Genomic DNA, 27,156 nt, shown 5'->3' with positions numbered 1-27,156 from the left:
AAGAAGAGGAAGGAATTTAAAAGGTAAAAAGGTATATGTGTTTAAAAATCCTAAAATCATTTTTAAGGTTGTATTTTTTCTCTAAAATTGTCTTTCTGAAAGTTATAAGAAGCAAAGTAAAAAAATAAATGAATTTATTTAAACACGGTGGAAGAGAGGTTAGTGCGTCTGCCTCACAATACGAAGGTCCTGCAGTCCTGGGTTCAATCCCAGGCTCGGGATCTTTCTGTGTGGAGTTTGCATGTTCTCCCCGTGAATGCGTGGGTTCCCTCCGGGTACTCCGGCTTCCTCCCACCTCCAAAGACATGCACCTGGGGATAGGTTGATTGGCAACACTAAATTGGCCCTAGAGTGTGAATGTGAGTGTGAATGTTGTCTGTCTATCTGTGTTGGCCCTGCGATGAGGTAGCGACTTGTCCAGGGTGTACCCCGCCTTCCGCCCGATTGTAGCTGAGATAGGCGCCAGCGGCCCCAAAAGGGAATAAGTGGTAGAAAATGGATGGATGGAAGACCAAGTCTTTAAAATATTTTCAAATTCTATTTGAGTTGTGTCTCTCTTAGAACTAAAAATGTCGAGCAAAGCGAGACCAGCTTGCTGGTGAATAAATACAATTTAAAAAATAGAGGTACCTCACTGGTAAGTGCTGCTATTTGAGCTATTTTTAGAACAGGCCAGCGGGCGACTCATCTGGTCCTTACGGGCACCGCGTTGGTGACCCCTGATGCCCTGATGTAAACGAATCACGATGAGTTCAAGGATCGCTGAAATTAGTAGGACAAAACGGTGCTTGCCAAATACTCTCATCAGTGAAGCATGTTTAATATAAACAGTGGGGTTTCTAACAATTAGGAAGGTTTGTGTCATGTTTGCCTACAGAAAACTTATTTTTTCTTCATCTTTTTCCATTATAATAAATACATCTCTGAAAGCGGTCCAGGGAGCCACTAGGGCGGCGCTAAAGAGCCTGGGTTTTAAGGTGTGTTTTTGCCACATGTCAAAGAAGAACTCATTATGTCTTGTGTGGACTTCTCTGCATGTTTTGGTCTTGGCCGACATATTGTGTTGGCGTCATTCTGCCTCCCAGTTGCACTTTTCCCAGCAGGACCTCCGCGTTAATGACCTGCTTTCCATCCCAACCCCCCTTTTTTTTTTTTTTTTAACTGAAGTCTGGAAGATTTTTGTTTTTAATTGTCGCCAAAGGGCTCCTGTATTAAAGTGCGGGAGGCGGGCTGCCGGACTCAGAGGGTCCGAGGAAGGAGGTCTCCTATTGGACACCCAGATGACTATTTAACCCGCCTGGTCCAGAGAGATGTGAGGACGTCTTCATGAGAGCAGGTGAGCAATGTTCTACTTTTTCTTTCTACTTTGCAGGGACTTTTTTTGATATTTTCACTTCATTGTGAAAGATTCTGTATTAAAGAGAAGCAAAATATGGACACCATTACCTTATTTTTATATATTTTTTGCGCTTAATCTCTTTAAAAACGCTTTTTATTACAGTGTACATATGTTTAGGTTGGTAGAGCGGCCGTGCCAGCAACTTGAGGGTTGCAGGTTCAATTCCCGCTTCCGCCATCCTAGTCACTGCCGTTGTGTCTTTGGGCAAGACACTTTACCCACCTGCTCCCGGTGCCACCCACACTGGTTTAAATGTAACTTAGATATTGGGTCTCACTATGTAAAGCGCTTTGAGTCACTAGAGAAAAGTGCTATATAAATATAATTCACTTAACTTTACTTGGTCGATCATTGAAAATTGTTATTAAATAAACTACAATATGGTAAACATTTAATTAAAATTCATTTTATTTTTAATGTCATTCATTTCTCATATAACAATTTTTGTGTCTTATGTAATGTAATTCTATCTTATGTCCAGATTAAAATCTTAAAATAAATCAAAGATGTAATTGTGATTTTTGATGGCTAATCAATATCAATAATAATGGATTTGATTTAGCAACCAAACATACGCTTCATAGCTTACCAAAGTTGTACTAAAACATTTTGATTTTTAAGCGCAGTGTGTAATGTTCTATATTTTCAATGGAACATATAAAATGTTGGGGTTTACTTGAGTCATATTGCCATCATAGTGTTGCCTACACTTATCTTGTATGTTTGACTGCCATCTACTGGTCGCACTTATCATTTCACCAGGCACCAAATAAAATGGTTTCGATGTGAGTAAGCTCAACCAAACTTATTCCTTACATCGGGTGCACCGGGTTATAAGGCGCACTGTCGAGTTTTGAGGGAACAAAAGGATTTTTTGTGAAAATACGTTAAGTATAAAATCAAATTAGAACACTGTTTATAGTGTATTAATTGTTAACATTCAAATATTTCATCCATCCTACATTTAATTTGAACGCCTATATACAGCCATGGTCAAAATTTCTACACTTGTAAAGAACATAATGTCTTGGCTGTCTTGAGTTTACAATAATTTCTTATTTTTTTGTGATAGAATGATTTGAGCACATACTTGTTGGTCACAAAAAACATTCATGAAGTTTGTTTTTTTATGAATTTATTATGGCTCTACTGAAAATGTGAGCAATTCTGCTGTATACATACAGAAATATTAATATTTGCTTACATGTCCCTTGGCAAGTTTCATTGCAAAAAGGCGCTTTTGGTAGCCATCCACAAGCTTCTGGTTGAATTTTTCACCACTCATCTTGACAAAATTGGTGCAGTTCAGCTCAATGTGTTGGTTTTCTCACATGGACTTGTTTCTTCAGCATTACATTAAGTCAGGACTTTGGGAAGGCCATTCTAAAACCTTAATTCTAGCCTGATTTAGCCATTCCTTTACCACTTTTGACATGTGTTTGGGGTCATTGTCCTGTTGGAACACCCAACTGCGCCCCAAGACCCAACCTCCAGGCTGATGATTTTGGGTTGTCCTGAAGAATTTTGAGGTTATCCTCCTTTTTCACTGTCCCATTTACTCTCTGTAAAGCACCAGTTCCATTGGCAACAAAACGGTCTCAAAGCATAATACTACCACCACCATGCTTCACAGTAGGTGTGGTGTTCTTGGGATAAAATGCCTCACCTTTTCTCCTCCAAACATATTATTGCTGGGTATTGTGGCCAAACAGCTCAATTTTTGTTTCATCTGACATCACATGGACAAAGATAAGACCTTCTGGAGGAGAGTTCTGTGGTCAGATGAAACAAAAATAGGACAATGGACATTGCTGAAGAAACAAGCCCATGTCAGAAAACCAACACATTTAGCTCAACTGCACCAATTTTGTCAAGATGAGTGGTGAAAAATTCAACCAGAAGCTTGTGGATGGCTACCAAAAGTGCATTATTGCAGTGAAACTTGCCAAGGGACATGTAAGCAAATATTAACATTGCTGTATGTATACTTTTGACCCAGCAGATTTGCTCACATTTTCAGTAGAGCGATAATTAATTCATATAAGAACCAAACTTCAAATTAATGTTTTTTGTGACCAACAATTATGTGCTCCAATTACTCTATCACAAAATAATAAGAATTGTAGAAATGATTGGAAACTCAAGACAGCCATGACATTATGTTCTTTACAACTTTTGACCACAACTGCATATTTGTATGTTTTAAGGTAATCAGACATATTGTTGTCAACATTGTCTGCTGCGTGTGTGCAGGGTCCAGATGATTTCCACGTTGTGTTTGGTGAGCTGCTTCTCATGGCTTCCAGGTCAGCCGTAAACCCAAAAGCGCGCAAGATGAACAGTCCACGTCGCCGTAGCAACCATGTTGTGTTTGCTTTTGCAGGGTTGCTGGAGGCCAAGTCCTTGCTGAGCGCCATCGAGCAGGAAGGTGCATAAACGACGACATCGAGCCCGAGTCCGTGTTGTCGCCGGTGTTCCGTAGACCTCACCGTCTTCGCTCTCTGTGCAGACATGGTTCCTGTCGGCGACGTCGCCATCGGTCCTGAGAGAGCCAACGACTTCCTGACCCGCTCCAGAGCCAGGAGGAACGCCGACACCCCATGGTATCGAGTGAACCCGGACTTCCAGGCCTACTATCGCTACTACAGCAGCATCGGGCACACGGAGGGGGTAAGACACACACACACACGCACACACACACACACACACACACACTTTAACTGCCCCAAAAAGTATTCAGACAATGTGGGGACCATCCTTTCCGGAGGTTCCTAAAAAGTCAGATTGGAACCCCTTTAAGTCCACTAGCCCGCTTTTTCCACAAACCGTCAATGCTGATCAACTCTGTTAGTTACGGCAGTGTTTTTCAACCGCTGTGCCGCGGCGTGACATACAGTCTGGTGTGCTGTGGCAGATGTAATTTCACCTAGTGGTGTTAAAAATATTTTTTGCAAACCAGTAATTACAATCTGTAATTGTCTAGAGATCAGCAGAGTAACCATGTAGTACTCTTCCATTTCAGCAGGTAGCTAAATGATTTGTAGATGTCGGGAACATGGTTTGTCGTGATCACAATACAGTGGGGCAAAAAAGTATTTAGTCAGCCACCGATTGTGCAAGTTCTCCCACTTAAAATGATGACAGAGGTCTGTAATTTTCATCATAGGTACACTTCACCTGTGAGAGACAGAATGTGAAAAAAAAATCCAGGAATTCACATTGTAGGAATTTCAAAGAATTTATTTGTAAATTATGGTGGAAAATAAGTATTTGGTCAACCATTCAAAGCTCTCACTGATGGAAGGAGGTTTTGGCTCAAAATCTCATGATACATGGCCCCATTCATTCTTTCCTTAACACGGATCAATTGTCCTGTCCCCTTAGCAGAAAAACAGCCCCAAAGCATGATGTTTCCACCCCCATGCTTCACAGTAGGTATGGTGTTCTTGGGATGCAACTCAGTATTCTTCTTCCTCCAAACACGACGAGTTGAGTTTATACCAAAATGGATACATGGATGATACAGCAGAGGATTGGGAGAATGTCATGTGGTCAGATTAAACCAAAATGGAACTTTTTGGTATAAACTCAACTCGTCGTGTTTGGAGGAAGAAGAATACTGAGTTGCATCCCAAGAACACCACACCTACTGTGAAGCATGGGGTGGAAACATCATGCTTTGGGGCTGTTTTTCTGCTAAGGGGACAGGACCATTGATCCGTGTTAAGGAAAGAATGAATGGGGCCATGTATCGTGAGATTTTGAGCCAAAACCTCTTTCCATCAGTGAGAGCTTTGAATGGTTGACCAAATACTTATTTTCCACCATAATTTACAAATAAGTTCTTTAAAATTCCTACAGTGTGAATTCCTGGATTTTTTTTTCACATTCTGTCTCTCACAGTTGAAGTGTACCTATGATGAAAATTACAGACCTCTGTCATCATTTTAAGTGGGAGAACAATCGGTGGCTGACTAAATACTTTTTTTCCCCACTGTATGCGGGTAAAAGAGTATCTAACACTTACACCAAAAATAAACAAAAGGCGAGTGCCGCTAAGAAATTGCTTTGAAGCTTAGGGAAGGCTTTGCAAAACGAAACTAAAACTGAACCGGCTGCAAAGTAAACAAAAACGGAATGCTGGATGACAGCAAAGACTTACAGCGTGTGGGGCAGACGGCGTCTACAAAGTACATCCGGTACATGACATGACAATCAACAATGTCCTCACAAAGAAAGATAGCGTCCGCACAACTTAAATAGTCTTGATTGCGGGGAAAAAAGCAGGGCCGAGGAATAGAGTTCAAAGAAGACATGAATTTGCTACAGGAAAATACCAACAAAAGAGGAAAAGCCACCAAAAAAGGAGCACAAGACAATAACTAAAACACTACACACAGGAAAACAGCAAAAAAACTAAATAAGTCATGGCATGATGTGACAGGTGGTGACAATACACCTTCTTTAAGACTAGATCTATAGTCATGCATGATTAGTTATGGTTTGAATTAATATCCAACAATTGCGAGAACAACTTTTTATGGTCAATATCGGCTGCTGAGTTTGGTTTTTTTTTTTATGTTTTCTGCTGTTGACGTGCCTCAGAATATTTTTAGTGAAAAATTGTGCATGGCTCAGAGAAGGTTGAAAAACTGAGTTACGCAAGGACCCGCTTATGTTCACCAACATAAGATTGAGCTCATTTGTATGAAAAAAACAAGCCGTTAATTTCAACATGTTGTAGCATTGTTCATTTTCTCATCCAAGCAGGTAAGTAACCGTTGTCTCGTTACATAGCATTAAAACACCCAGTGTCTTCCTCTCGGTTTCAAAATAAAAGCATGGCAGTTTTAACCTGGTTTGAAAATGCTATCGTTTCCTTGTTTACTTTTAGATTGTTAGCCACCGAAGAGAAAGATTTCTATGAAAGTTTTATTGAACTAGATGAAGCAATATTATATAAAATATATCAAAACATATTATATACTGTATATTAGGGCTGGGGGATATGGCCTTTTATTAATATCTCGATATTTTTAGGCCATGTCACGATACATCATATATATCTCGATATTTTGCCTTAGCCTTAAATGAACGCTTGTTGCGTATAATCACAGCAGTATGAGGATTCTATGTGTTTATATTAAAACATTCTTCTTCATACTGCTTTAATTTATACTCATTTTAAACTTTCATGCAGAGAGGGAAATCACAAGTCAATTTAGCAAAACTGTATTTATTAAACAGTTATTAAGCAGTGGCACAAACATTCATGTCATTTCAAAACAGAAAGTGCAAGATTGTCAGAGACATTTTAAAACAAGCTATTAGTGCACTTGATGTCACTATGATGACATATTTGTTCTGTTGCATTTATGTTGTGTTACGGTGCGGATATTCTCCCGAAATGTGTTTGTCATTCTTGTTTGGTGTGGGTTCACAGTGTGGCGCATATTTGTTACAGTGTTAAAGTGTTTATACGGCCACCTGTTGACCAAATATGCCTTGCATTCACTTAAGTGTGTGTGTGTAAAAGCCGAATATATCATGTGACTGTGCCGACACGCTGTTTGTATGGAGGAAAAGCGGACGCAACGACAGGTTGTAGAGGACGCTAAAGGCAGTGCCTTGAAGGCACGCCCCCCAATATTGTTGTCCGGGTGGAAATTGTGAGAAATTCGGCAAAATGGTTGCCCCAGGAGATTTTCAGGAGGGGCACTGAAATTCCAGAGTCTCCTTGAAAAATCGGGAGGGTTGGCAAGTATGCCTGTGGCTGTCCAATAGATCAAAGAAACCGACACCTCCACGTCGTATCCCATCGCACACAGTGGAGTTTTACGAGCGGTGGGCCTTTAGCTTGATAAGATCAAAGACAGCTTATGTCTTCCTGCAGGGTGACTTTGAACTCATTGGAACACAAAGTTGTGTAATAACTTGGGGCAGTATAGCTCGGTTGGTAGAGTGGCCGTGCCAGCAACTTGAGGGTTCCAGGTTCGATTCCCGCTTCCGCCATCCTAGTCACTGCCGTTGTGTCCTTGGGCAAGACACTTTGCCCGCCTGCTCCCAGTGCCACCCACACTGGTTTAAATGTAACTTTAGATATTGGGTTTCACTATGTAAAATGCTTTGAGTCATTAGAGAAAAAGCACTATATAAACATAATTCACTTTACGTCACTAACTTATATACAATTATTCTGAAAAACGTGTTCCACAATATTTACAAGTTCATACTTAAATATATCGAGCTCTAACATTTTTATTAGTTGACCGGACCATTTATAGATTAGGGCTGCAGCTACAAATTATCGATTAGTTTGTACGCTTAATCAGATAAAACACTTTTTAGGGAAAAAAATATTTTTCTGTTTTACCATTTATGGGGGGGGGGTCTGCGGACCTGCAACGAAGCGGGGTGTGCCGGGGGCCGGCGTCGAGATTAGCGACAGGTGCGTAGATGGCCCACCGGGGCCGGTTTGTCTAATCACCAGTCGCTCTGTTAAAGCCGGGAAGGAGAGGGGTTGTTGATGACAGAGAATACGAGCACGAGCATGAGGACTGACACGTAACGCAATGACTGAAAAGGAACACAAATAACATTTATTGAACAAATAACGTTTATTAAACAATAAATCATTGTTCCGAACTATGAATTAAGCTGTCATGTCCGTGATTGGTGGTCTGAAGAACCCGGAAAAGCACACACTTAATTTTTCTTTTCTATTTATGGTAATGATCATCATCAACTAAAAAAATTGCACTTTTAACATTGACAAATATATTTTTCTAAACTCTGCCACACAGATCAAGGCACCCTCAAGCCACCATTCTCGCAGAAACAATGTCCGTGTATTTGAAGTTCCGGGCACTCCACGTGACCCAGAATCGGTCAATTTTTATGGGGTGAACTCATTAAACCAGCTAGTAGCAATTCTCCAAGTACCGCCATAGTGACCAACATTAAAATCCAGTAGCGTAGTAGGCATACGTATTCGTTAAAAAACAAGGCAGAGGTTTTATTGAACAATGTTCAATACTTTTGGCCGCTGTTTGAACAGTAACACTATGTTTGAATGCTTCAGAATCACCGCTTTAAACAATGAAACGAATAAATTGAAGCTTCTTTCCTAATCGATTAACAGGTGCAGACCTAACTTAGATGTCTTTTGAATGTTGTGTCAGCTGTACGAGATCGACAAGCTGAGGATGTTGTACCAGCAGATGAGGTACTTGGAGACCACCTACGGCCCCAACGCCTCCTACTTCCAGAACAAGCTGGCGGTCCCGCAGAGAATGTGCGACCCGGCCACCGACAAGAGGTGCAAGGTGGTCGCCCCCGCGCCTCCCCCCATGAAGGGAGTCCCCATCCCCGTGCCCGAGCCCACGGATCCGCCGGCCACGCTCCCCCAGGTCCCTTTTGTTTCCCAGGCGGACGTCCTGTACCTGTGCAACAGCAAGGACCCCCTGTGCAATCCCCACATCGTCTACCTGCCCACCGGCGCCGTGCCCGTCCTCTGCGACCCCCGCTACCACCCCCACTGCACTCCCCAGAAGGCGCCGCCCGCCCCCGCCGTGGCAGAGCCGCAGCCGTCGCCCCCGCTACCCCCGAAGAAGTCGGTCCCTCCCCCGCTCATGCCCATCCTCGTCAAGAAGTCCCCACCGCCCACCCCCGTCCGCATTTTCAAAGGCATGGAGTACGACTGCGACCCCTACTGGGACCCCGACTGCCTCATTGACCACCCGCCCAGGCCCATAAAGGGGCAGATTGTGGGCCCACCACCACCACCTCCTCCTCCTCCTGTGGAGGAAGAGAGGGAGGAGGAGGAGCCAGCACCCCCTAGTCTCCCCATGCAGAAGAAAGCCTTCCCCTACTACATCCCCTCTGTACCCTACAACCCCCGCGATGACTTGTACGACCCGACCCGCTTCCAGTACCCTCAACCAGAACCGCCTGCTGACGAGACCCAATAGGGACCGTCTTTAAAACCAGTTTGAACACGTTGCACAGAGATGTCCTTGAACGCATCCTAAAGCTTTAAAATATACGGAAAAGTCCAAAAGCATCGGCATTAATCATGTATTATTATTTCATTTTTTCATATTCCATCTCACACCTAAGAAAGATGTTTCAAGTCCAAAATAAACGTTGGAAAATAATACAGGTTGACTTGTTTGGCTCCTTCATCATAAAAATAGCGGATCATTAAATGTCCTATAGAAATATGTTGTACCAAGCTGTCCTTGAACGCATCCTAAAGCTTTAAAATATACGGAAAAGTCCAAAAGCATCGACATTAATCATGTATTATTATTTTATTTTTCATATTCCATCTCACACCTAGGGAAGCTGTTTCAAGTCCTAAATAAATTTTGGAAAATAAAAAAGGTTGACTTGTTTGGCTCCTTTCTCAAAAACAGCGGATCATTAAACGTCGTTAAAGCTGACTCCTCCAATTGGACACATTGCACCAAGCTGTCCTTGAACGCATCCTAAAGCTTTAAAATATACGAAAATGTCAAAAAGCATCATCGTTATTCATGTATTTAATTTCATATCCCATTTTACGCCTAAGGAAAATGTTTAAAGTCCAAAATAAACGGAAAAAAAGCTGTAGAATATACGGAATAGTCCAAAAGCGTCGTTATTATTAATGTATTTTTACAATTTTTTTTTCATATTCCATCTTACGCCTAAGGAAGATGTTTCAAGTCCAAAATAAACGGGAAAAAAGCAGGATATACGGAAAAGTCCCAAAGCATCGTTATGTATCCTTTTTTTTAATATATATTTAATTCCATCTCACGCCTAAGGAAGATGTTTCAAGTCCAAAATAAACAGAAAATAAAGCTTTAGAGTATACGGGAAAGTCCAAAAGCATTGCTATGTATCCTTTTTTTATATGTATATGTATATATATATATATATATATATATATATATATATATATATATATATATATATATATATTTCATTCCATCTCACACCTAAGGAAGATGTTTCAAGTCCAAAATAAACGTTGGAGAATAATACAGGTTGACTTGTTTGGCTCCTTTCTCATAAAAACAGCGGATCATTAAACGTTAACGCTGACTCGTCCAATAGGACACATTGAACACGTTGCACCAAGCTGTCCTTGAACGCACCCTACAGTTTTAAAATATACGGAAAATTCAAAAAGCATTGTTATTATTCATGTATTTAATTTCCTTATTTTCATATCCCATCTTACGCCTAAGGAAAATGTTTCAAGTCCAAAATAAACATAAAAAAAGCTGTAGAATATACGGAATAGTCCAAAAGCATCGTTATGTTTTTTGTTTTATTTTTTTATATTCCATCTCACGCCTAAAGAAGATGTTTTAAGTAAAAAAAAAATGTTGGAAAATTAAAAAATGTGACTATTTTTTGTTTGGCTCCTTCCTCATAAAAACAGCATTAAATGTCATTAACACAGACTCGTCCAATAGGACATATTGAATACGTTGCACCAAGCTGTCCTTGAACGCACCCTAAAGCTTTAAAATATACGGAAAAGTCCAAAAGCATAGTTATTGTTAGTGTATTTTTATTTTTTTATTTTCATATTCCATCTTACGCCTAAGGAAGATGTTTCTAGTCCAAAATAAACGGGAAAAAAGCAAAATATACGGAAAAGTCCAAAAGCATCGTTATGTATCCTATATTTCATTCCATCTCACACCTAAGGAAGATGTTTCAAGTCCAAAATAAACGTTGGAAAATAATACAGGTTGACTTGTTTGGCTCCTTCTTCATAAAAATAGCGGATCATTAACTGTTGTTAACGCAGACTCGTCTAATAGGACATATTGAACACGTTGCACCAAGCTGTCCTTGAACGCACCCTAAAGCTTTAAAATATACGGAGAAGTTCAAAAGCATCGTCATTACTCATGTGTTTTATATTTTTTATTTTCATATTCCATCATACACCTAAGGAAGATGTTTCAAGTCCACAATAAACGGAAAAAAAGCTTTGGAATATACGGAAAAGTCCAAAATCCTCATTATGTTTTTTTGTTGTATTTTTTTATATTCCATCTAACGCCTAAGGAAGATGTTTTAAGTCAAAAATAAACGTTGGGAAATTAAAAAATGTGACTTGTGCCTGTTTGGCTCCTTCCTCATAAAAACAGCATTAAATGTCATTAACACAGACTCGTCCAATAGGACATATTGAACACGTTGCACCAAGCTGTCCTTGAACGCACCCTACAGCTTTAAAATATGCGGAAAAGTCCAAAAGCATCGTTATTATTAGTGTATTTTTTTATTTTTTATTTTCATATTCCATCTTACGCCTAAGGAAGATGTTTCACGTCCAAAATAAACGGAAAAAAGCAGAATATACGGAAAAGTCCAAAAGTATTGTTATGTATCCTTTTTTTTAAATATATATTTCATTCCATCTCACGCCTAAAGAAGATGTTTCAAGTCCAAAATAAAAATTGGAAAATAATACAGGTTTACTTGTTTGGGTCCTTCTTCATAAAAACGACGGATCATTAAACGTCGTTAACGCTGCTCCGTCCAATAGGACATATTGAACACGTTGCACCAAGCTGTCCTTGAACGCACCCTACAGATTTAAAATATACGGAAAAGTCAAAAAGCATCATCGTTATTCATGTATTTAATTTCTTTATTTTCATATTCATCTTACGCCTAAGGAAAATGTTTCAAGTCCAAATTAAACGGAAAAAAGCTTTAGAATATATGGAAAAGTCCAAAAGCATCGTTATGTTTTTTGTTTTATGTTTTCATATTCCATCTCACACCTAAGGAATATGTTTCAAGTCCTAAATAAATGTTGGAAAATAAAAAAGGTTGACTTGTTTGGCTTCTTTCTCAAAAACAGCGGATCATTAAACGTTAACGCTGACTCGTCGATTAGGGCACATTGAAGACGTTGCACCAAGCTGTCCTTGAACGCATCCTAAAGCTTTAAAATATAAGAAAAGTCCAAACGCATCATCATTACTCATGTGTTTTATTTTTTTATTTTCATATTCCATCTTACACCTAGGAAGATGTTTCAAGTCCACAATAAATGGAAAAAAACGCTTTGGAACATACGGAAAAGTCCAAAAGCATTATGTTTTTTTGTTTTATTTTTTTATATTCCATCTAACGCCTAAGGAAGCTGTTTTAAGTCAAAAGTAAATGTTGGAAAATTAAAAAATGTGACTTGTGCTTGTTTGGCTCTTTCCGCATAAAAACAGCATTAAATGTCATTAACACAGACTCGTCCAATAGGACATATTGAATACGTTGCACCAAGCTGTCCTTGAACGCACCCTAAAGCTTTAAAATATACGAAAATGTCAAAAAGCATCATCGTTATTTATGTATTTAATTTCTTTATTTTCATATCCCATTTTACGCCTAAGGAAAATGTTTCAAGTCCAAAATAAACTGAAAAAAAGCTTTAGAATATACGGAAAAGTCCAAAAGCATTGTTAGGTTTTTTGTTTTATTTTTCTATATTCCATCTCACGCCTAAGGAAGCTCTTTTAAGTCAAAAATAAACGTTGGAAAATTAAAAAATGTGAATTGTGCTTGTTTGGCTCCTTCCTCATAAAAACAGCATTAAATGTCATTAATACAGACTCGTCCAATAGGACATATTGAACACATTGCACCAAGCTGTCCTTGAACGCATCCTAAAGCTTTAAAATATACGGAAAAGTCCAAAAGCATTGTTATTATTAGTGTATTTTTTTATTTTTTATTTTCATATTCCATCTTATGCCTAAGGAAGATGTTTCAAGTCCAAAATAAACGGGAAAAAAGCTGAATATACGGAAAAGTCCAAAAGCATCGTTATGTATCCTTTTTTTAAATATATATTTCATTCCATCTCACACCTAAGGAAGATGTTTCAAGTCCAAAATAAACGTTGGAAAATAATACAGGTTGACTTGTTTGGCTCATTCCTCATAAAAACTAGGCCTATTTTAGGGGGGCTCAAGCCCCCCTAGAATATTCTTAAGCCCCCCTGAATAATTTGGCGTTATCCATCCATCCATTTTCTACCGCTTATTCCCTTTTAGGGTCGCGGGGGGCGCTGGCGCCTGGGGAATTTGGCGTTATATTTAATTTTATTTCTTTTCTTTTTTTTTACAAATACATGCCGAAATATTCATTTTAAAGTGGTCCGAATAAGAGTTTAAAATAAATAATCATATAACCTGTCATTATTCACTCCCCTTGTAAGGTAGAAAGCCCTTTTACTGCGTCGGTCCATTCCACCTGTTCACGTCACTTCCTGTTTGGAGTTTGTGCGCATCTTGACTGTCTAGTTCAGGGATCACCAACCTTTTTGAAACCAAGAGCTACTTCTTGGGTACTGATTAATGCGAAGGGCTACCAGTTTGATACACACTTAAATAAATTGCGAAAAATTGCCAATTTGCTCAATTTACCTGAAAATTGCTAATTCGTGCGGCCCCTCAGGAAAGGTCCACCTACACGGATACAGACGGATCGATGTCTCTGGCCGTCGGCCTGCGCTGGGCGCGCGCCTATATTATGTGTACGCTAATGACTGCGCGGCCTTTTCAAATTCACTTTCTGCGCAACGATCAAACTTCGACGGACTAGCTCGAATGTAAGTAATTTCTTGCTATATACAGTTGTGATCAAAATTATTCAACCGCCACACAATTTTGGTGTTTTAGCAAGTTGGACATTTATTCCGTATTTTGTTTATAGCCATATCAAATAAAGATGTGTCAAATAGACAAATGCAACTTAAATTGTAAAACTGTATTTTACAAAACACCAAAAAAGTACATATTTCTTAATATCTCATTGACAAAATTGTTCAACCCCTTGAAGATCATCACTCTTAAGAACAGAATTTGAATAAGGTCTTTTCAATCAGGTGTTGAAAACACCTGTAGATGTGTTTAGAACCATAACCAGCAACAATTAAACTGATTGAAAAAGACTGTGACGCTCAGCTTCTTGTAGATGGTCAATGGTGTATTTGCAACATGGTGAAGTCCAGGGAGTGGTCAAAGAAGTCAAGAGAGGAGGTCATTTCTCTTCATAAGAAAGGATATGGATATAAGAAAATAGCAAAGACATTACACATTCCAAGAGACACAGTTGGGAGCATAATTTGCAAGTTTAAAGCTAAAGGCACAGTGGAAACACTACCTGGGCGTGGTAGAAAGAGGATGCTGTGTGCGTACAGTGGTGAAAAACCCCCGGGTAACAGCTGAGGAACTACAACAGGACATTGCAGAGGGGGGAACGCAGGTTTCGTCCCAGACAATAAGGCGCGCACTACGAGATGAAGGCCTCCATGCCAGAACTCCCAGGCGCACCCCACTTCTGACTACCAGGGACAAGAAAAATAAACTCCAGTATGCCAAAAATCACCTGGACAAACCCCAAAGGTTTTGGGAAACTGTTCTATGCAGTAATGAGACAAAAGTGGAACTCTATGGGCCTATGAATCAACGTTATGTCTGGAGGAGAAAAAATGAAGCTTACAAAGAAAAGACCACCTTGCCTACTGTTAAGCATGGTGGGGGGTCAATTATGCTCTGGGGCTGTTTCTCTGCCTCAGGTACCGGGAATCTCCAGCGCGTTCAAGGCATTATGAATTCTATTTCCTAGCAGGATATATTAGCTGCAAATGTCATGAAGTCAGTGACCAAGCTGAGGCTTGGGAGACGTTGGACCTTCCAACAGGACAAGGATTCCAAGCATACCTCCAAATCAACATCAGAGTGGTTGCAGAAGAAGGGCTTGAAGACTCTGGAGTGGCCTTCACAGTCGCCAGACCTAAATCCTATAGAAAAGCTGTGGTGGGACTTGAAGAAGGCAGTTGCAGCACGCAAGCCCAAGAATATCAATGAACTGGAGGCCTTTGCCCAAGAGGAATGGGCTAAAATACGTTGCAAGAAGCTTGTGTCCGGTTATGTATCACCTTTGAAGGATGTCATTACTGCCAAGGGTGTTCTACTAAGTACTAAAAATGCATGGAACTAGGGGGTTGAATCATTTTGTCAATGAGATATTAAGAATTAGTCCTTTTTAGGTATTTTGTAAAATACAGTGTTACAATTTAAGTTGCATTTGTCTATTTGACACATCTTTATTTGATATGACTATAAACAAAATACGGAATAAATGTCCAACTTGCTAAAACACCCAAAATTGTGTGTGGGTTGAATAATTTTGATCACAACTGTACATTCACAGTAAATATCGCCGCTTTTGTGTTTCCAACATCATATATGTATGATTGTAATGACGTTGTTTAGTTTTACTTCAGGACTAAGCATTTTCAGACAGATTTTCCAGATTTGCCGGAATAATTTTTTTTAAATTTGATTCATAAAAAGTTTGGAGAAATATTTCACAAATATTCTTCGTCCAAAAAACAGAAGCTAAAATGAAGAATTAAATTAAAATTCATTTATTATTCTTTACAATAAAAAAAAAAAAATACTTGAACATTGATTTAAACCAGGAGTCGGGAACCTTTTTGGCAGAGAGAGCCATGAAATCCAAATATTGTAAAATGTATTTCCGTAAGAGCCATATAATATTTTTTTTTAACACTGAATACAATACGTGCATTTTTAAGTAAGACTAACATTTTTAGAGGATAATAAGTATTTTATTCCTTTTAATAACATTATTCTGAAGCTAACCAATAATAACTTGAATACTTTTTACCATTAATGCGACCCTCCTGTACCCCGAAGGACAGCTGGGGTTGGTCGAGCCCCCTGCATCCTTGAACAGGTGCGGTAGATAACGGATGTACGGTTTAAAATGCATGAGAATGTTTTATTATTTGAACGTTATTTTTAACACTATTATTTCCAGCGGAATTATTCATCACTCATCGTGTTAAGCAATGTCAGCAAATATTTATCTGAGAGCCAGATACAGTCTTCAAAAGAGCCACATCTGGCTCGCGAGCCATAGGTTCCCTAACGCTGATTTAAATTGTCAGGAAAGAAGAGGAAGGAATTTAAAAGGTAAAAATGTATATGTGTTTAAAAATCCTAAAATAATTTTAAAGGTTGTATTTTTTCTCTAAAATTGTCCTTCTGAAAGTCATAAGACGTAAAATAAAAAAATAAATGAATTTATTCAAACAAGTGAAGACCAAGTCTTTAAAATATTTTCTTTGATTTTCAAATTCTATTTATTTTTATTTTTATTTATTTCGGCAATCTTCACATAAAACAAAGAACAACAACAAAAAAATAAAAATAACAATAAAAAAAAAACACTCATTTGAGCAATGATTGAGCCGAAAGGGTGTAGGTTGAAGCAACGCTTATATAAACCTACCCCGTCACAACAAGAACAAGGTTCAAAATATATAAAATCTAAAACATGCTTCACTTATATTACTTTTTTTTTTTAAACAATATATAAGCAACTATTTGAGTTTTGTCTCTTTTAGAATTAAAAAGGTCGAGCAAAGCGAGACGAGCTTGCTAGTAAATACATCAAATTTAAAAAATAAAGGCAGCTCACTGGTAAGTGCTGCTATTTGAGCTATTTTTAGAACAGGCCAGCGGCTACCAGCGGGCACCGTGTTGGTGACTGTCTAGTTTAACGCTCACTTTGTGTAAAACCAGCACTTATTTTTTGCCTTTTTGTACTTTTCTTGTTCTCTTTTGGCTTCACTGTGTGAGTGTGAAGTGACATTCTGCTGTTTGTGTCGATCTGAGCTGCGGGCTAGCACACCGAAGCCGGTTAGCATTAGCAGCCTGACCTACACAGGTGTGGATTATCAGGATGATAACCATCAGAATGATTCCAACAAGGAAAAGATTCAACAAACCTGGATAACGAACTGTAAGATCTTCATCAAACCAAATTGGACGCCGGAGGAAGCAAAAGTCTTGGTGGTGAGAAAAAGTATTGACATTGATGCAGTACTTGGTATCAATGTAGCTTTGTGACTTTGAAATCATCTCAATTCTACCCACAGCAAGAACACACACCGGATAAAAAGTCATAAATATGAGATAGAAAGTCATAATTATGAGATAAAGTCATAATTAGGAGGTAAAAAGTCATAAATATGAGACAAAAAGTCAGAAGTAGGAGATACAAATTCATAAATATGAGATAAAAAGTCAAAAATATGAGATAAAAAGTCATAATTATGAGATAGAATGTCAGAAATAGGAAGTAAAAAGTCATAATAATGAGATAAAAAGTCAAAATAATGAGATAAAAAGTCATAATTACACCAAGTATCGATGTGGACATGTTACAGAAGATCCTACAACAGGGGTAAGGAACCTATGGCTCTAGAGCAGCTAGAGGTGTCAAACTCAAATACAGAGTGGGACAAAATTTAAAACCGAACAAAGCAGCGGGCCGAGGTTGAACAAATTAACCTTTTAATAAGGACCCAAACAAGTTTTACATTGAATCTTGAACAAGCAAGATTTATAGTATATAAATTTATAATGACATGCAAAACCGAGTTTCAAATAATAATAATAATTAAAAAATATCAATGGCATATCAAATAACATTTTAATAAAATGGAATGCCTCTTTTCACGGGCGGGGTTGAGGTGGACTGGGTTTGGTGATAGCGGGGGGTGTATATTGTAGCGTCCCGGAAGAGTTAGTGCTGCAAGGGGGTGTGGGTATTTGTTCTGTTGTGTTAAAGTGCGGTAGAGATGCGCAGTTTGCTGTCTCATCCGCGGAGTCCGCGGATAAACCGCGTGTTGGGCGGGTGACATGACAAAAAAATAGATTTTAATTAGATTCGGGCAGCTGGCGGTTGAATCATCCGGAAATATTTGATATGCATGGTTCTGGGATCGGTATCCTTTGCCATTCAAAGAGCCATTTAAGACCTGTGTCACACAGCGAAGAAGACAATAGGAGACGCTAATATTCTCTAGAATGTCTACCGGCAGTCACCCAGATAATAAGTATTAGGGCGTGCCATGAAGTCATTGACTTTGTCGCCCTCTACAACATGTACGATCTGCTTGTCAGTCCAGCAACATGTTGTATGTGGCTTCCGCGGCAACACGCACACAACTGCAAGGCATACTGGGTGACACAGAGTACACTAATGGTTGTGATATAAACAATTTTAACACTCTTAGTTAAATGTGCCATGCTGTAAAGCCACACCAAACAAGATTGACAAACACATTTCGGGAGGACATCCTCCCAGTAACACAACATAAACGCAACACAACAAATACCCAGAATCCTTTGTATCCATGACGGTTCCTGACTATTTTATACACCCCGCTAGCAGCAAACCGACCCAACCCCTGCGTCGGTAAGGTGGGCGGGGTTGGGGGCGCTGGAGTGTAAAATATATTCAGGAAATTTCACGGATACAAAGGATTCTGGGTATTTGTTGTGTTACTGTGAGGATGTTCTCCCGAAATGTGTTTGTCAATCTTGTTTGGTGTGGTTTCACAGCGTGGCGCATATTAGTAAGTGTTAAAGTTGTTTATATCACAACCATCAGTATACTCTGTATCACCCAGTTTGCCTTTCAATCTTGTACGTGTGATTGCGGAAGCTGCACACAACATGTTGCCAGACTAACAATCAGTGTGTACATGTTGTTGAAGGTGTCAAAGGCAATGGCTTCACAGCACGCCCATATCCTTGTCATCAGATTAATCGCGAGAACTTTAGCGGCTCCAATTGTCTTTGTTACTCTGTGAAACGGGTTTAGACAGCTTTGTGAGTGGTAAAGGTGGCCAACCTCTGATGTATGTCAGCGGGCGGGTGGCGGCCGCATGCCATCCCATCCATCCATTTCTACCGCTTATTCCCTTTTGGGGTCGCGGGGGGGGCTGGCGCCTATCTCAGCTACAATCGGGCGGAAGGCGGGGTACACCCTGGACAAGTCGCCACCTCATCGCAGGGCCAACACAGATAGACAGACAACATTCACACTCACATTCACACACTAGGGCCAATTTTAGTGTTGCCAATCAACCTATCCCCAGGTGCATGTCTTTGGAAGTGGGAGGAAGCCGGAGTACCCGGAGGGAACCCACGCATTCACGGGGAGAACATGCAAACTCCACACAGAAAGATCCCGAGCCTGGATTTGAACCCAGGACTGCAGGACCTTCGTATTGTGCGGCAGACGCACTAACCCCTCTGCCACCGTGAAGCCCGGCGGCCGCATGCGTTTCTGATAAAATGTTGGTTTGGTTGGATGACGACTTTGGTGACGCGGTTGCGAATGATATAGTTGCCTATCCGCGCATCTCTAGCGGTTATGCAATTAAATCATCCGCAACCGCATCACTTAAGTCATCATCCACCCGCAATCCACCCGAAACAAAATAATAACATGCACAGCATGTGGATCAAACATTTTACCAAGTAAAATACCAACAAATGACAAATACCTCAAATACCCGGCAGTAGCTTCCTTACATCCGTCGACAGACCAAACGAGACACTTCAAAATAAAAGTATGCCCACACACTGTTTCAAAGAGTGCTGCTCGTTTTTCGTATGTGGGTAACAACATTTAACTATTTATAAATGGTTGATTTCTATAGGCTAGTAAGGTAAAGTGTTGTAGCTGACAAGTTTGGGCTACCTTGCTTCTGCAGCCTTCATCAGAGGTGTCACGTTATGTTAGCGTGACGTCGTCTGTGACGTGTTATATGGATTGTACCATCAAGAGTTGTCAGCCACAACACTTTACCTACTAGCATATATAAATCAACCATTTATAAATACACGTCAGTAGGCTAAATGAACCTCTTCAACATAACATTTAACTATGTATTATGTAGCGGCTGGCTACGGGGTGTTAGCCAATGACTTTGGCTGGGGGGCGGGACTTCTTTGAGAGGTAAGAAAGTGACGTTCTCGACAGGAAGTGAAAGTTTGAGTTGTCCCAGGAAAAGCGTTAGAGACATGAGAGCTATTGTGTGGTTGTATTACATCTTGTGCAATAAAGACAAGACAAACGAAGGAGTTTTATGAGCCTACATTCCTAGGATTATTACAATATATATTTTCGAACTGGTTCAACCGCCACCCGCCCGAATCTATTCAAAATCTATTTTTTCATCATGTCACCCGCCCGACCCGCGGTTTATCCGCGGACTCCACGGTTGTGACCGCAAACCGAGCATCTCTACAGTGCGGATGTTCTCCCAAAATGTGTCATTCTTGTTTGGTTGGGTTCACAGAGTGGCGCATATTTGTAACAGTGTTAAAGTTGTTTATACGGCCACCCTCAGTGTGACCTGTATGGCTGTTGACCAAGTATGCCTTGCATTCACTTGTGTGTGTGTGTGTATAAGCCGCATATATTATGTGACTGGGCCGGCACTCTGTTTGTATGGAAGAAAAGCGGACGTGGCGACAGGTTTTAGAGAACGCCAAAGGCAGTGCCTTTAAGGCCCACCCCCAATATTGTTGCCCGGGATGAAATTCGGGAGGGACACTAAACTTCGGGAGTCTCCTGGGAAAATCGGGAGGGTTGGCAAGTAACAGTATTAGCGGTGAATGCGGTGTTACAGCAGCGGGCTAGCTCTACTGTTTATTATTGCCTCAAGGGCCAAGTGAAATTACACGGCGGGCCAAATTTGGCCCGCGGGCCAGATTTTGACACCCATGCTCTAGAGCCAGATGTGGCTCTTTTGATGACTGCACCTGGCTCTCAGATAAATCTTAGCTGACATTGCTAAACACGGTAAATAATGAATAATTCCGCCGGTAATCACAGTGTCAAAAATAACGTTCAAAATATAAAAGATTTTCATGCATTTTAATCCATCCATCCGGTTCTAGCACCTGTTCAAGAAGTCACATTAATGGTAAGAAGTATTTTATTTATTGTTGGTTAGCTTCAAAATGTTATTAAAAGGAATAAGAGACTTATTATACTCTAAAAATGTTGGACTTACTTAAAAATGCATGCATTTAGTTCATCATCATCATTTATATTTATTCCTTTCATGAAAATGCATATATTAAAGCCACGTACAACTGACACTTTCATTGTTTTTTTGTTTCTTATACATTTCCATGACCAAAAAGGAGCAGATGGAAGATTAATATTCTTATATTTATCTGCCCCCTTTTTAACACAAATTATTTTAGATGACTTTATAACTGTTCCCTCCAACAACACCCGAACTCCAACATACTTTCCAATTTTCCTTTAAGCATTTTCACAATGACACGTCCAATCTAAATCAAAATTCATTTTGATATAATTCCAGTTTTCTCTTTAAACAAAGATATTCTTACAGCTTTTTAAGTCTTTGTTTAGAGATTTCCATGCTTTCACACCAACAACAGACAAGCACATTTGTTTCAAATTTGTTCGCACTCTTGGATGTTTAAAGTCTTACGGCCTTCTGTGGTTCTCATCTTCAGATGTGAACACATAACTTTTGTATGTCCTTCGGAAGAATTTTATTTCTCGCTTTGAACATCATTAATAGAGTATTCAATTCTACAATGTCTTTTAGTTTTAGTAATCCTGACCTAATGAAGAGTGGATTTGTGTGGTCTCTATTTCGTACTTTAAAAATGATACAAATTGCTCTTTTCTGTGAAATAAAGGCATTATGTTGCTATGATATGTATTTCCCAATATTTCTGCACAATAATTGAAATAAGATAGAATAATAGTTATATTCAGTCTTTAAAAAAATATTATATGGCTCTCATGGAAATACTTTTTAAAATATTTGGCTTGTATGACTCCCTCAGCTAAAAAGATTCCCGACCCCTGTCCTACAACATAATAACTGGAAATGTGTGCGTATCAAGAGCACGCCACAACAGAGACTGATATGGAGATAGACCAGTGGTTCTTAACCTTGTTGGAGGTACCCAACCCCACCGGTTTCATATCCGCATCCACCTAACCCTCCTTTTTTTAACAAATTCAAAAGAAAGTTATTAAATGTTTTTGATAACACTTTAGGATGGGGTGTAACAAAGTAACATAGTAACAAAGACTTCATTTAGACTCTTTTGGACACTAGCGAAACATATTCTAAGTAACAAAGACTTCATTTAGAGTTATTTGGTTAGGGTTCGGGTTAGGGTATGGTTTAGAGCAGGGGTCACCAACGCGGTGCCCGCGGGCACGAGGTAGCCCGTAAGGACCAGATGAGTCGCCCGCTGGCCTGTTCTAAAAAAAGCTCAAATAGCAGCATTTACCAGTGAGCTGCTTCTATTTTTTTAATTTTATTTATTTACTAGTAAGCTGGTCTCGCTTTGCTCGACATTTTTAATTCTAAGAGAGCTAAAACTCAAATAGAATTTGAAAATCCAAGAAAATATTTTAAAGACTTGGTCTTCACTTGTTGAAATAAATTCATTTATTTTTTTACTTTGCATCTTATAACTTTCAGAAAGACAGTTTTAGAGAAAAAATACAACCTTAAAAATGATTCAAGGATTTTTAAACACATATAACTTTTTACCTTTTAAATTCCTTTCTCTTCTTTCCTGACAATTCAAATCAATGTTCAAGTATTTTTTTATGGTAAAGAATAATAAATATTATTTTAATTTAATTCTTCATTTTAGCTTCTGTTTTTTCGACAAAGAATATTTGTGAAATATTACTTAAAACTTATGATTAAAATAAATAAAAAATATTCCGGCAAATGTAGAAAAATCTGTAGAATCAAATTTAAATCTTATTTCAAAGTGGATTTTAACCTATTTAAAACATGTCATCAAAATTCTAAAATGAATCTTAAGAAAAATTACTTATGATGTTCCATAAATTCTTATTTAAATTTTTTCAAAAAGATTCGAATTGGCTAGTTTTTCTCTTCATTTTTTTCAGTTGAGTTTTGAATTTTAAAGAGTCAAAATTGGCGATAAACTATGTTTCAAAATTAAATTTTAATTTTTTTTGTGTTTTCTCCTCTTTTAAACCGTTCAATTAAGTGTTTTTTTCATAATTTATTCTCTATAAAAAACCTTCCGTAAAAGGAAAAAAAATGTAAGATGGAATGACAGACAGAAATACCCATTTTTTTATATATATAGATTTAGTTATTAAAGGTAAATTGAGCAAATTGGCTATTTCTGGCAATTTATTTAAGTGTGTATCAAACTGGTAGCCCTTCGCATTAATCAGCACCCAAGAAGTAGCTCTTGGTTTCAAAAAGGTTGGTGACCCCTGCTTAAGAGGGTTAGGGTTATAATAAGCCCATGCCGAATAAGGTATTAATAAGTACTTAATAATAACTAGTTAAGAGCCAATATGTTACTAATTTGGATGTTATTAAGCAACTAATTAATGGTGAATATGTTCCGAATACTAAAATGTTACCATGTTTCTTTACTGGTGCACAAAATTAACCGTGCATGAACATCACCTTGTTCAAACAACACAACCAAACACAATGCATAAACTCACAACAAATTAAACACCTGCAAATCAGTCTGACTTCTGTTGTTGCCATATCCGTAATACGCCGATAGGGACAAGTTTTTATTTACACGATGAGTCGGGTGTGTTTTGACATCCGCCGAACCCCTGAGCCCGACTCACCGAACCCTTAGGGTTCGATCGAACGCAGGTCAAGAACAACTGAGATAGACCCTGATAAGAATTTTTTCTCTGCGATTGTAAAAATCTTGAATTATTTTACCTGTGAACAATATGAAAACAGTGTAATATCAGAAGATAGTCTGTCAATAATACATTTCAATAGTCCAAGCATGTACACTAACTTTGAGGCTATCAAGGATTACTTGAAAGAATGTATCATTATTGCATGTACTGAAACCTGGTTCAACAATGATAAAGGTATTGATTTTAGTCTGAATGACTATGAATTAAGATACATATACAGAATAAATAAAATAGGAGGAGGGGTCGCATTGTATCCCTCCGATAAGGTGGCGACTTGTCCAGGGTGTACCCGATTGTAGCTGAGATAGGCGCCAGCGACCCCAAAAGGGAATAAGCGGTAGAAAATGGATGGATGGATGGGTCTCATTGTACATTCATAAATCTGTTACAGTTAAAGTTTTAACAAACATGACCATAGCAGTCGATGGATTATTTGAATGTTCGACAGTGGAAATCCTAAATGACAAAAAGACAAATATCTTCATGAGTTGTGTATACCGGGCACCTGGTTCAAGCATAGAAACTTTCAAAAAGGCAGAATATACGGAAAAGTCCGAAAGCATCGTTATGTATCCTTTTTTTAAATATACCGTATTTCCTTGAATTGCCGCAGGGCATATAGTATGCGCCTACCTTGAATTACTGCCGGGTCAAAGTCGCTTCCCAAAATAATTAGCGCATGCTTAGTATTACCGCCTGGTCAAACTCGTGACGTCACGAGTGACACTTCCCCTGTCATCATTTTCAAAATGGAGGAGGCTGATTTCAATACCGGTAATTTGAAATCGCATAAAGGGAAGAAGATTAAGAGCTATTCAGTAGGATTTAAGGTCCAAGCTTACATCACACTCAAATTTTTACTGCATGCCTTTGGTAAGTGCCGGAGTGAGAAGAGGTTTTAAAAAAATAAGCGCATGCTTACTTTTACCGCATGCCTTTGGTAAGCGCAGGAGTGAGAAGAGGTTTTGAATTAATTAGCGCCCCAGCGGCAATTCAAGGAAATACGGTAATATTTTATTCCATCTCACACCTAAGGAAGATGTTTCAAGTCCAAAATAAACTTTGGAAAATAATACAGGTTGACTTGTTTGGCTTCTTTCTCATAAAAACAGCGGATCATTAAACGTCGTTAACGCTGACTCGCCCAGCAGGACATATTGAACACGTTGCATAAAGATGTCCTTGAATGCATCCTAAAGCTTTAAAATATACGGAAAAGTCCAAAAGCATCGTTATTATTAATGTATTTTTATTTTTTTTATTTTGATATTCCATCTTACGCCTAAGTAAGATGTTTCAAGTCCAAAATAAACGGGAAAAATGCAGAATATATGTATCTTTTTTTTTTTTAAATATTTCATTCCATCTCACACCTAAGGAAGATGTTTCAAGTCCCCAAAAAAAGGTTGGAAAATTAAAAAAAAAGGTTGACGTTTAATGATCAGATCATTAAATGTCGTTAAAGCTGACTCGTCCAATAGGACAGTGTTTCTCAACCTTTTTTCAGTGATGTACCCCTGTGAACATTTTTTAAATTCAAGTACCCCCTAATAAGAGCAAAGCATTTTTGGTTGAAAAAAGCGATAAAGAAGTAAAATACAGCACTATGTCATCAGTTTCTGATTTATTAAATTGTATAACAGTGCAAAATATCGCTCATTTGTAGTGGTCTTTCTTGAACTATTTGGAAAAAAAGATATAAAAATAACTAAAATCTTGTTGAAAAATAAACAAGTGATTCAATTATAAATAAAGATTTCTACACATAGAAGTAATCATCAACTTAAAGTGCCCTCTTTGGGGATTGTAATAGAGATCCATCTGGATTCATCAACTTAATTCTAAACATTTCTTCACAAAAAAAAAAAAAATCTTTAACATCAATATTTATGGAACATGTCCACAAAAAATCTAGCTGTCAACACTGAATATTGCATCGTTGCATTTTTTCACAGTTTATGATCTTGCATTCATATTTTGTTGAAGTATTATTCAATAAATATATTTATAAAGGATTTTTGAATTGTTGCTATTTTTAGAATATTTTTAAAAAGTCTCACGTACCCCTTGGCATACTTTCAAGTACCCCCAGGGGTACGCGTACCCCCATTTGAGAACCACTGTAATAGGACATATTGAACACGTTGCTCAAAGATGTCCTTGAACACATCCTAAAGCTTTAAAATGTACGGAAAAGTCCAAAAGCATCGTCATTATTAATGTATTTAATTGTTTTATTTTCACATTTCAATCTAACGCCTAAGGAAGATGTTTCAAGTCCAAAATAAACGGAAAAAAGTTTTAGAATATACGGAAAATTCCAAAAGCATTGCTGTTTTGTTTATATTCCATCTCATGCCTAAGGAAGCTGTTTTAAGTAAAAAATAAAAAGTTGACTTGTGCTAGTTTGGCTCCTTCCTCATAAAAACAGCGGATCATTAAATGTATTTCACACAGACTTGTCCAATAGGACATATTGAACGCATCCTAAAGCTTTTACAATATGCGGAAAAAGTCCAAAAATATTGTTAATAATCTTTTTTTTTCGCTTTCTATCTCACACCTAAGGAAGATGTTTCAAGTCCAAAATAAACAGGAAAAAAGCTTCAGAATATATGGAAAAGTCCAAAAGCATCATTGTGTTTTTTGTTTTATTTTTATATATTCCATCTCACGCCTGAGGAAGCTGTTTTAAATAAAAAATAAACGTTAGAAAAACGTTGACTTGTGCTTGTTTGGGTCCTTCTTCATAAAAACAGCGGATCATTAAATGTCATTAACACAGACTCGTCCAATCGGACATATTGAACACGTTGCACAGATGTCCTTGAACGCATCCTAAAGCTTTAGAATATAAGGAAAAGTCCAAAAGCATCGTTAGTAATCATGTTAGTTTTTTCATATTCTATCTCACGCCTAAGATGTTTCAAGTCAAAAAAAAAAATGTAGACTTGTGCTTGTGTGGCTCCTTCCTCATAAAAACAGCGGATCATTAAATGTCGTTAACACAGATGTCCTTGAATGCATCCTAAAGCTTTAGAATATAAGGAAAAATCCAAAAGCATCGTTAATAATCATGTTAGTTTTTTCATATTCTATCTCACGCCTAAGGAAGATGTTTC

General features: G+C 38.5%; 1 protein-coding gene across 1 annotated transcript; it reads left to right on the top strand.

Moving 5' to 3' along the window:
- The first annotated feature begins 873 nt into the window (after nt 1-873).
- On the top strand, nt 874-9,555 carry and3 (actinodin3). Its single transcript, XM_061891694.1, has 5 exons — nt 874-1,336; nt 3,653-3,705; nt 3,783-3,827; nt 3,909-4,069; nt 8,581-9,555. Exons 2-5 carry the CDS (start codon nt 3,660-3,662, stop codon nt 9,367-9,369), a joined length of 1,041 nt encoding a protein of 346 aa, XP_061747678.1. The 5' UTR covers nt 874-1,336; nt 3,653-3,659; the 3' UTR covers nt 9,370-9,555.
- Nucleotides 9,556-27,156: the final 17,601 nt, after the last annotated feature.

Source organism: Nerophis ophidion, linkage group LG29 (genome assembly GCF_033978795.1).
Source record: "Nerophis ophidion isolate RoL-2023_Sa linkage group LG29, RoL_Noph_v1.0, whole genome shotgun sequence".
In the NCBI taxonomy this organism is placed as follows: domain Eukaryota; kingdom Metazoa; phylum Chordata; class Actinopteri; order Syngnathiformes; family Syngnathidae; genus Nerophis; species Nerophis ophidion.
The sequence above is the reverse complement of the archived record's forward strand: the minus strand, read 5'-3'. Positions and strand labels throughout refer to the sequence as shown.

Coding starts and splice junctions, on each gene's coding strand:
- and3 (XM_061891694.1), top strand. CDS start 3,660: ATGATTTCCACGTTGTGTTTGGTGAGCTGCTTCTCATGGCTTCCAG. Junction 3,828..3,908: donor GAGCGCCATCGAGCAGGAAG/GTGCATAAACGA, acceptor CTCTCTGTGCAG/ACATGGTTCCTGTCGGCGAC. Junction 4,070..8,580: donor GCATCGGGCACACGGAGGGG/GTAAGACACACA, acceptor ATGTTGTGTCAG/CTGTACGAGATCGACAAGCT.